The following is a 12,222-nucleotide window of genomic DNA, read 5'->3' on the forward strand; positions in this document are numbered from 1 at the left end:
AACTATGCACCATTATTCCTAGATCACTCTGTTCTACTGCATTCTTCAATGCCCTACCATTTACCATGTATGTCCTATTTTGATTACTCCTACCAAAATGTAGCACCTTACACTTACCAGCATTAAACTCCATCTGCCATCGCTCAGCCCACTCTTCTAGCTGGCCTAAATCTCTCTGCAAACTTTGAAACCCTACTTTATTATCCACAACACCACCTATCTTAGTATCATCAGTACACTTACTAATCCAATTGACCACCTCATCATCCAGATCATTAATGTATATGACAAACAACATTGGACCCAGTACAGATCCCTGAGGCACACCACTAGTCACCGGCCTCCAACCTGACAAACAGTTATCCACCACTACTCTCTGGCATCTCTCTTCCAGCCACTGTTGAATCCATTTTACTACTTTAGTATTAATACCTAACGACTGAACCTTCCTAACTAAGTCCATATAGACAACATCCACTGCTTTACCCTTGTCAACTTTCCTCGTAACCTCTTCAAAAAATTCAATAAGATTTGTCAAACATGACCTTCCACGCACAAATCCATGCTGACTGTTCCTAATCAGACCCTGTCTACCCAGATAATTATATATACCATTTCTAAGAATACTTTCCATTAATTTACCCATCACTGACGTCAAAGTGACAGGCCTATAATTGCTAGGTTTACTCTTAGAACTCTTTTTAAACAATGAAACCACATGAGCAATATACCAATCCTCTGGCACCATTCCAGTTTCTAATGACATTTGAAATATTTCTGTCAGAGCCCCTGCTATTTCTACACTAACTTCCCTCAAGGTCCTAGGGAATATCCTGTCAGGACCCTGAGATTTATTCACTTTTATATTCCTTACAAGCGCCAGTACTTCCTCCTCTTTAATCGTCATAGTTTCCATAACTTCCCTATCTGTTTCCCTTACCTTACACAATTCAATAACCTTCCTCTTAGTGAATACCGAAGAAAAGAAATTGTTCAAAATCTCCCCCATCTCCTTCAGCTCCACACATAGCTGTCAACTCTGATTCTCTAAGGGACCAATTTTATCCCTCACTATCCTTTTGCTATTAATATAACTGTAGAAACCCTTTGGATTTATTTTCACCTTACTTGCCAAAGCAACCTCGTATCTTTTAGCTTTTCTAATTTCTTTCTCAAGATTCTTTTTACATTCTTTATATTCCTCGAGCACCTCATTTACTCCATGCAGCCTATATTTATTGTAGATCTCTCTCTTTTTCCTAACCAAGTTTCCAACATCCCTTGAAAACCATGACTCTCTCAATCTTTTAACCTTTCCTTTCAACCTAACAGGAACATATTCTGTACCCTCAAAATTTCACCTTTAAATGACCGCCATTTCTCTATTACATCCTTCTCATAAAATAAATTGTCCCAATCCACTCCTTCTAAATCCTTTCACATCGCCTGAAAGTTAGCCTTTCTCCAATCAAAAATCTCAACCCTGGGTCCAGTCCTATCCTTCTCCATAATTAGATTGAAACTAATGGCATTATGCTGACTGGACCCAAAGTGCTCCCCAACACATACCTCCTTCACCTGACCTATTTCATTCCCAAAAACAAGATCCAACACTGCCCCTTCTCTAGTTGGTACCTCTATGTCTTGCTGCAAAAAACTATCCTGCACACATTTTACAAACTCCAAACCTTCCATCCCTTTTACAGTATGGGCTTCCCAGTCTATTTTTGGAAAATTAAATTCTCCCATAATCACAACCCTGTGCTTACTGCAAATATCTGCTATCTCTTTGTAAATTTGCTCCTCCAATTCTCGTTCCCCATTAGGTGGTCTATAACACACCCCTATAAGTGTTACTACACCTTTTCCATTCCCCAATTCCATCCAAATAGCCTCCCTAGATGAGCCCTCTAATCTATCCTGCCAGACTACCCCTGTAGTATTTTCTCTGACAAGCAACACAAAACTCCCCCTCTTGTCCCTCTGATTCTATCACACCTGAAGCAACAAAATCCAGGAATATTTAGTTGCCAATCATACCCCTCCTGCAACCATGTTTCACTAATAGCTACAACATCATATTTCCAGGTATCAATCCATGCTCTAACTCATCCACTTTTCTTACAATGCTCCTAGCATTAAAATAAATGCATTTAAGAAATTCTCCACCTCTTCCACTCTGTTTATCTCTCACAGTACAAAGAACTTTACTGTTGTCTTTTTCTTCCTTCTCCCATACATCTGTTACAGCACTCTGTTTCCCCTCCCCCCTCAATTGACTCCAACATCTTCCCAACCACTTAAGACTTACTGGCCTATAGTTTCCTTTCTTCTGCCTCTCTCCCTTCTTGAAGAGTAGAGTGACATTTGCAATTTTCCAGTCTTCCTGAACCATTCAGAATCTGATGATTCTGAAAGATCATTACTGATCCCCACAATCTCTTCAGCCACCTCTTTCCAAACACTGGTGTGTATGTCATAAAGTCCAGGTGATTAATCTACCTTTGGACCTTTCAGTTTGCCAAGAATGTTGCTAGCAATGGTAACTTCACACACTTAGAACTCCTGAAACCCTGACACCTGCAATTTCCACCTTACCGTTATTATCTTCCACAGTGAAGACTGATGCAAAATACTTATTCTGTTCATCCACCATTCCTTGTCCCCTACCACTCCAGCATCATTTTCCAGTGGTCCGATATACACACTTGCCTCTCTTTTACACTTTATGTATCTTAAGAAACTGTTGGTATTCTTTTTAATATTATTGGTTAATTTACTTTCATATTACATCTTTACCTTCTTAATTACTTTTTTAGCAGCTTCTGTTAGTATTTAAAAGCTTCCCAATCCTCTAATCCCACTAATTTTTGCTGTATTATATGCCCTCTCTGTGGCTTTTCTTCCCTTGTTAGCCACGGTTGTGTCATCTTCCCTTTGGAATATATCTTCCTTTTGGATATATATATGGGATATATATATCCTATACCCTCCGAATTGTTGTCCAAAATTCCAGCCATTGCTGCTCTGCCATCATCTCTGCCAGTGTTCTTTTCCAATCAATTATGGCCAACACCTCTCTCATGCCTCTGTAATTCCCTTCACTCCACTGTAATACTGATACATTTGACTTTAGTTTCTCCTCACATTGCAGAGCAAATTTGATCATATTATGATCACTTGCTCTTAAGGGTTCTTAAGCCCTTAATTCTTAATTCTTAACCTTAAGCCCTATAATCAATTGCAGTGCATTGCACCACAGCCAATTCAGAATATCTGATCCCCCTAGTGGGCTCAACCACAAGCTGCTCTAAAAAGCTATTTGGTAGGCATTCTAGAAATTCTCCCTCTTGGAATCGCACAGCAACCTGATTTTCGCAATCTACCTGCATATTGAAATCCCTCGTGAGTATTGTAACATTTATGTTCAGGTGGATCATGCACAGACACATGTTTGACTAAATATATCCCATCAAAGCTTAAATAACTATATAACAATTACAGCATGGAAACAGGCCATCTCAGCCCTTCTAGTCCATGCCGAATGCTTACTCTCACCTAGTCCCACTGGCCCGCACTCAGCCCATAACCCTCCATTCTTTTCCAGTCCATATATCTGTCCAATTTTACTTTAAATGACAATATGAAATCTGCCTCTACCACTTCTACTGGAAGCTCGTTCCACACAGCTACCACTCTCTGAGTAAAGAAATTCCCCCTCGTTTTACCTCTAAAATTTGCCCCCTAAATCTCAACTCATGTCCTCTTGTTTGAACTTCCCCTACTCTCAATGGAAAAAGCCTATCAACTCTATCTATCCCTCTCATAATTTTAAGTACCTCTATCAAGTACCCCCTAACCTTCTACGCTCCAAAGAATAAAGAACTAACTTGTTCAAACTTTCTCTGTAACTTAGGTGCTGAAACCCAGGTAACATTCTAGTAAATCTCCTCTATACCCTCCCTATTTTGTTGACATCTTTCCTATAATTCGGTGACTAGAACTGTACACAATACTCCAAATTTGGCCTTACCAATGCCTTGTACAATTTTAACATTTTTACAATTTTCCCAACTTCTATACTCAATGTTCTTATAAAGGCCAGCATACAAAAAGCTTTCTTCACCACCCTATCCACATGAAATTCCACCTTCAGGGAACTATGCACCATTATTCCTAGATCACTCTGTTCTACTGCATTCTTCAATGCCCTACCATTTACCATGCGTGTCCTATTTTGATTATTCCTACCAAAATGTAGCACCTTACACTTATCAGCATTAAACTCCATCTGCCATCTTTCAGCCCACTCTTCTAACTTGTCTAAATCTCTCTGCAAGCTTTGAAAACCTATTTAAATATTTTAAATATTAGCTACATATAAAATGACTATGGAAGTATAAGGGGAGTTTAAATGTTAAATCTTATACATATTTATACATATTCAACATTTTCATTAACTATTTGAGACATATATAGATACATCATAGAAACATGCTTTGCGACCCATTGAGTTTACACTGACCATCAATCAGCTGCCCATTTTTACTAATACTACATACATTCTAATTTTTGTTCTTATCAACTTAACTGCTCAATAGGAATAAAATTACAATGGCCAATTTGTCTCCCATCCCAGATACGTTTGAAATATCAGAGCCAAGCAGAGATCATAGAGAAAACTCATACTTTCACAGTAAGGACGTGGAAACTGCAAATGTAATGCACCCAAACTTGGACTTGAACCTGGGTCTCCAGTGTTGTGGAGCTCTATTCATTGCACCTTTCTCATTGTATGGAATTATCTAATTTTTTTTAGTCTTACCAGAGCAGAAATCTTGATCGTAGCTATATCTTCTTTTACAATGTGTTTGTAAAGCCCTAGCAATGTTCTTCATAAATTAATTTCACATTTTCCAGAATTAATTTCAGCCTGACTTTGTTTTTGTGACCTACTGCTACAGTATTCATTCTGATATTATTGCTAGATACTGTCTGTATTGTTGGTGTTGTGAAAATTTTTTGAGAGATTACCTGTGTGGTAAAAACCAATTTACCTTTGCCATCATAAAACAGTCCTGTAAGTGCTCCTGTGCTTCCCTTGTCCAAACCTTCTTGGTCCTCACTGCTGGTGCTGCAATCTTCAGTCTTTGCCTATACTCTGGGAGTAGAGGTACAGCCAGGTGATCAGATGTCCTAAAGTGAGGGCGCAGGATAGTGTGGTGGGCATTCTTGATGGTGTAACAATGGTCCAGTGTGTTGTTTCCTCGGGTATTGCAAGTGATCTGTGAATGGTAATTGCTTAGTGATTTTTTTCAAATGTTAAAATCTCCCAAATCTCCCTTAAAATCTCCCTTGTTAAAATCTCCCAAAGCGATGGTGAAGTTATTAGGGTGCACTGCTTCATGCATGTTGATCCCATTGCTCAGATCATTTACAGCCTGATTGACATTGGCCTGAGGTGGAAGGTATACCACTACCAAATGGTCCCAGAAAACTCTCACAGTAGGTAAAAAGAACGACACTTAACTGCTAGATATGCAGAATTGGGACAACACTGATATATTTGTGCATGAAGAAGAGTTGATCATGAGGCATACTCCTCCACCTCTGCTTCTGAGAGACTCTTTAGATCTATCCTGACGGTATATAGTAAACCCATCGATCTGGATCACTGCATCCGTTACAGAAGATGTTAAGCAGGATTCCGTGAAACAAATGACACATGCCTCTGATGTTCTGATTCAGCACCCTGGGTCTGAGATCATCGATTTCATTTTGCAGCACAGTTGAGAGCTGTGATATGTTGGTGCTACCCATCATATGGCGCTCAATGGAAAAACATTGAGAAGTGGGTACTTCCCATCCCCATACAAGCAATTTTGGCTGATAACAACCTGCAAAGGTACATAAATACTATTGATAACCCATAGGTGAAATTGACTCTTAAAATATGGAAAACTACTATAAAAGAATATAATCTAGAGGGAAATAGTACAATTCTTAAATGGTGTACATAGACTCGGATTTTACACTGAATAAACTGGATGCTAGATTTAAGGACTGGACAGCTAAAGGAATAACAGTTCCTTACAACATAATGAAAGAAGGAACACTGTTCAGTTTTGAAATGCTTAAAGAGAAGCACTTATTAGAAAAACAAGATTTTTATTGGTATTTACAGATGCAACAGTATGTTAACAGGACAGTTAAAAATGTAACCAAGGCAAGTACATGCTTGATAGAGCTATTTAGAAAAACATATAATTCAGATAACGGTATTAGAATCATTTCAAGCATGTATAAGGGGTTGTCAAATCTTAAAACACATTCGACTTCATACATTAAAACAAAATGGGAGAAGGGAGGAGGAATAATTATATCTGAGGAAGATGGACAATAATATGGAGGTATCAATGGAAGTGTACCAGTTCACAGTAATGGAGGGAGTTCAGATGGAAAAACTTGATAAGATATTTTATTACACCCTCTCAGAAATCCCATTATGATAGTAACCTCCCTGTTTGCTGGAGAAACTGTGGAAATCAAAATGTAAATCATTATCATATTTTTTGGGACTGCCCTGTTATCAAAGACTTTTGGAGGGGGATACACAATGCCCTACAAGACATCTTTAAATGTGAAATACCCTTAGAGAGTAAGACCACTGATTTTGGGTATATACCTCAAGAATGGTTGAAAAGAGATAAATATTTAATGAATATACTGTTGCTGGCTGGTAAGAAGACTCTTACTAGGAAATGGTTATCTCAGGAGAGCCCAATTTTAAATGCATGGATGGAAATTACAATGGACATTTACAAAATGGAGAAGATTAACAGCATCCGTTAATCATAAGCTGGAACAATTTGATGCATACTGAGAAAAATGGTTTAACTACATAATGCCTCATAGGCCTGAATTTATTCTCACAAATCAATGAATATGTTGTTAAAAAAAGGATCACTCCCTACTTGTACATAGTTTTTTCCTTTTGCTTGTTTTTTCTTTCCACTCTTTTCTGTAAGTGTATACCTCAGATAACTCCTATGTGGAGATTTGTGACATATATGATATATATGTACAATGTCTGAAATACATCTTATGGAAATGTTTGTTTGATGATGAACTTCAATAAAAAAATAATAAATTACAAAAAAATGGAAATGGACCTGGTCAGGCGTCAGTTCTCTCAGTGGGAGAGCATTTTGGAGATAGTGATCATATTCTATCTCCTTTACAATAGTGTTGGAGAGAGATAGGAACAGACAAGTTAGAAAAGTGTTTAATTGGAGTAAGGGGAATTATGAGACTATCAGGCAGAAACTTGGAAGCTTAAATTGGGAACAGATCTTCTCAGGGAAAGGTATGGAAGAAATGTGGCAAAAGTTCAGGGGATATTTGTGTGAAGTTCTGCATAGGTATGTTCCAATGAGACAGGGAAGTTATGGTAGGGTACAGGAACCGTGGTGTACAAAGGCTGTAGTAAATCTAGTCAAGAAGAAAAGAAAAGCTTTCAAAAGGTTCAGAGAGCTAGGTAATGTTAGAAATCTAGAAGATTATAAGGCTAACAGGAAGGAGCTTAAGTGGGAAATTAGGAGAGCCAGAAGGGGCTATGAGAAGGCTTTGGCAGGCAGGATTAAGGAAAACCCCAAGGCATTCTACAAGTATGTGAAGAGCAAGAGGATGAGATGTGAAAGAATAGGACCTATCAGTGGACTGAAAAGCTTGAGCATGTAGCTATTAAGAAAGAGGATGTGCTGGAGCTTCTGGAAAGCATCAAGTTGGATAAGACCATATGAGATGTACTCCAGGGTACTGTGGGAGGTGAGGGAGGAGATTGCTGAGCCTCTGATGATAATCTTTGCATCATCAATGGGGACTGGAGAGGTTCTGGAGGATTGGAGGGTTGCGAACGTTGTTCCTTTATTCAAGAAATGGAGTAGAGATAGCCCAGGAAATTATAAACCTGTGAGTCTTACTTCAGTGGTGGGTAAGATGATGGAAGAGATCCTGAGAGGCAGGATTTATGAACATTTGGAGAGGTATAATATGATTAGGAATACTCAGCTTGGCTTTGTCAAAGGCAGGTTGTGCCTTATGAGCCTGATTGAATTTTTTGAGGATGTGACTAAGCACACTGATGAGGGTACAGCCGTAGATTCAGTGTATAATGGTTTTAGCAAAGCATTTGATAAGGTACCCCATGCAGGGCTTATTGAGAAAGTAAGGAAGCATGGGATCCAAGGGGACATTGCTTTGTGGATCCAGAACTGGCTTGCCCACAGAAGGCAAAGAGCGGTTGTAGACGGGTCATATTCTGCATGGAGGTCGGTGACCAATTGTGTGCCTCAGGGATCTGTTCTGTGACCTCAACTCTTCATGATTTTTATAAATGATCTGAACGAGGAAGTGGACGGATGGGTTAGTAAGCTTGCTGATGACAGAAAGGTTGGGGGTGTTGTGGATAGCTTGGAAGGCTGCCAAGAGGTTACAGCCAGACATTGATAGGATGCAAAAATGGGCTGAGAAGTGGTAGATGGAGTTCAACCCAGGTAAGTGTGAGGTGATTAATTTTGGTAGGTGAAATATGATGGCAGAATATAGTATTAATGGTAAGACTCTTGGCAGTGTGAAGGATCAGAGAGATCTTGAGGTCTGAGTCCATAGGACACTCAAAGCAGCTGCACAGGTTGACTCTGTGATTAAGAAGGCATACGGTGTATTGGCCTTCATCAATCATGGAATCGAATTTAGGAGCCGAGAGGTAATTTTGCAGCTATATAGGACCTTGGTCAGACCCCATTTGCAGTACTGTGCTCAGTTCTGGTTGCCTTACTACAGGAAGGATGTGGAAACCATAGAAAGGGTACAGAGGAGATTTAGAAGGATGTTTCCTGGATTGGGGAGCATGCCTCGTGAAGACAGGTTGAGTGAACTCGGCCTTTGGTCCTTGGAGCAACGGATGATGAGAGGTGACCTGATAGAGGTGTATAAGATGATGAGAGGCATTGATCGTGTGGATAGTCAGAGGCTTTTTCCCAGAGCTGAAATGGTTGCCACTAGAGGGCACAGGGAGTAGGTACAGAGGAGATGTCGGCGGTAAGTTTTTTATGCAGAGAGTGGTGAGTGCATGGAATGGGCTGCTGGCGATGGCGGTAGAGTTGGATACGATAGGGTCTTTTAAGAGGCTTTTGGATAGGTACATGGTGCTTAGAAAAATAGAGGGGCTATGGGTAAGCCTAGTCATTTCTAAGGCATATGTTCGGCACAACTTTGTGGGCCCAAGTGCCTGCATAGTGCTGTAGATTTTCAATGTTTCTATGGAGTGCCATTTGCAATTTTCCAGTCCTCTGGCACTATGCCAGAATCAAGTGATTCTTGAAAAATCATGACTTCTTGTCTCTTCAACAACCTCTCTCAGGACTCTGACATGGGTTTGTGGAAAAGTATTGGGATAAGGAAGATTCCTCCCCCACTCAGATTTAAGAGGAATGACTTTTCCTCTGGAGCTCGTTACTGACACTGCAGGATGTCTCACACCTGACACCACATGATGGACGTGATGCACATTGGACACAATCCTAATCAGTTTGCAAATTGAAAAATGTCACATGAAAGCAGATAAAAGCAGAATCAAACACAGAGAGCCTTGAAGCACATAAGTTTTGCTGTCGTATGTAATATCAGCTGAATTAAATAATAGCCATTTTGTTCCTCCTTGAAAAATAAACCTCCATGAAAAATACATCAGGAAAACAGCCACAGTCAGCAGTGTTTCAAAATGTAATCAATTTAAAATCAGGTCTAAATGCTAATTTTTAATCTCCAGTTTTTAATTTCAGAGGCTTGGATGGTGCAAAGGCAGGAATGGCAACTTCAAGTGCCAGGCTTTAGATGTTTCAGAAAGGACAGGAAGGGACGCAAAAGAGGTGGGGTGTGGCACTGTTGATCAGAGGTAGTGTCACGGCTGCAGAAAAGGAGGAAGTCATGGAGGGTTTGTCTACGGAGTCTCTGTAGGTGGAAGTTAGGAATAGGAAGGGGTCAATAACTCTACTCAGTGTTTGTTATAGTCCACCTAATAGTAACAGGGATATCGAGGAGCTGATAGTCCCTTTGCAAGGGGGATGGAACCTGGAGCAATAGAGCAGTGAAAGAAGTGCATGGAGTAAAGCCAGATCTAACATACAGAGAGGCTTTGAGGAAAGAGAAGCAGAATAAAGGGTGTAAAGGTAGGAAGGTAGAACAGCTAAAGTGTGTGTACTTCAATGCAAGAAGCATCAGGAACAAAGGTGATGAACTGAGAGCTTGGATACACACATGGAATTATGATGTAGTGGCCATTACAGAGACTTGGCTGGCACCAGGGCAGGAATGGATTCTCAATATTCCTGGATTTCAGTGCTTTAAAAGGGATAGAGAAGGGGGAAAAGGGGAGGAGAGTTGGCATTACTGGTCAGGGATACTATTACAGCTGCAAAAAGGGTGGGTAATGTAGCAGGATCCTCTTTTGAGTCAGTATGGGTGGAAGTCAGGAACAGGAAGGGAGCAGTTACTCTATTGGGGGTATTCTATAGGCCCCCTGGTAACAGCAGAGATACCGAGGAGCAGATTAGCAGGCAGATTTTGGAAAGGTGCAAAAATAACAGGGTTGTTATCATGGGTGACTTTAACTTCCCTAATATTGATTGACACTTGATTAATTCCAAGGGTTTAGATGGGGCAGAGTTTGTTAAGTGTGTCCAGGATGGATTCCTGTCACAATATGTTGACAGGCTGACTAGGGGGAATGCCATACTAGATCTAGTATTAGGTAACGAACCAGGTCAGGTCACAGATCTGTCAGTGGGTGAGCATCTGGGGGACAGTGATCACTGCTCCCTGACCTTTAGCATTATCATGGAAAAGGATAGAATCAGAGAGGATAGGAAAATTTTTAATTGGGGAAGGGCAAATTATGAGGCTATAAGGCTAGAACTTGAGGGTGTGAATTGGGATGATGTTTTTGTAGCAAAACGTACTATGGACATGTGGTCAATGTTTAAGGATCTCTTGCAGGATGTTAGGGATAAATTTGTCCTGGTGAGGAAGATAAAGAATGGTAGGGTGAAGGAACCATGGGTGACAAGTGAAGTGGAAACTCTAGTCAGGTGGAAGAAGGCAGCATACATGAGGTTTAGGAAGCAAGGATCAGATGGGTCTATTGAGGAATATAGGGTAGCAAGAAAGGAGCTTAAGAAGGGGCTGAGAAGAGCAAGAAGGGGGCATGAGAAGGCCTTGGCGAGTAGGGTAAAGGAAAACCCCAAGGCATTCTTCAATTATGTGAAGAACAAAAAGACGACAGGAGTGAAGGTAAGACCGATTAGAGATAAAAGTGGGAAGATGTGCCTGGAGGCTGTGGAAGTGAGCGAGGTCCTCAATGAATACTTTTCTTCGGCATTCACCACTGAGAGGGAACTTGATGACGGTGAGGTTGATGTTCTGGAGCATGTTGATATTAAGGGAGAGGAGGTGTTGGAGTTGTTAAAATACATTAGGACAGATAAGTCCCCGGGACCTGACAGAATATTCCCCAGGCTGCTCCACGAGGCAAGGGAAGTGATTGCTGAACCTCTGGCTAGGATCTTTATGTCCTCGTTGTCCACGGGAATGGTACTGGAGGGAAGAGAATGTTGTTCCCTTGTTCAAAAAAGGTAGTAGGGATAGTCCAGGTAATTATAGACCAGTGAGCCTTACGTCTGTGGTGGGAAAGCTGTTGGGAAAGATTCTTAGAGATAGGATCTATGGGCATTTAGAGTGTTATGAGTGATGAACAGACCTGATGGACAATGAGGTGCAGAGTTAACCATTCCCAACCCCCCTCGTGAGAACTACGAACTATTGCTGTTGTTACGCTGCTCATGAGAGAGAGATAAAGCCCAGGCAAGAACATTTGCTACAGATAAGAGGGGGAGAGAGACTGTTGATTTACTGTATTATTTTCTCTTCCTGGATTATTTACTTTCTACTACAAGGACTGTACTTTGCTCGTTAACATTCCTCAGGAGATAGCAGGAGTGGCCTGATATGATGGACGCGGTCATTCAGAGTTGATGGATAGCTGAGACAGGTCTGGAGAGACACCCTTCAGACACACCAGTGGACACTGATTGAGTGTTGGGAACCCACAAAAAGGTGGGGGCTTCGAAGACCGAACCAGGAGATCAGTCAGTAAAGCTCGCA

General features: G+C 40.7%; 1 protein-coding gene across 1 annotated transcript in view; it reads left to right on the top strand.

Annotated features, from left to right (window-relative positions):
* lrrc74b (leucine rich repeat containing 74B) overlaps positions 1-7,959 on the top strand; it is a 161,858-nt gene extending 153,899 nt beyond the window's left edge. Inside the window, exon 13 of the mRNA XM_059987867.1 lies at positions 4,640-7,959. Coding sequence (XP_059843850.1) covers positions 4,640-4,649 — 10 coding nt within the window. The 3' untranslated portion in view covers positions 4,650-7,959. The remainder of the gene's footprint in view (positions 1-4,639) is intronic.
* Positions 7,960-12,222: the final 4,263 nt, after the last annotated feature.

The sequence above is a fragment of the Hypanus sabinus genome, chromosome 13 (assembly GCF_030144855.1).
Source record: "Hypanus sabinus isolate sHypSab1 chromosome 13, sHypSab1.hap1, whole genome shotgun sequence".
NCBI classification, from domain to species: Eukaryota; Metazoa; Chordata; class Chondrichthyes; order Myliobatiformes; family Dasyatidae; genus Hypanus; species Hypanus sabinus.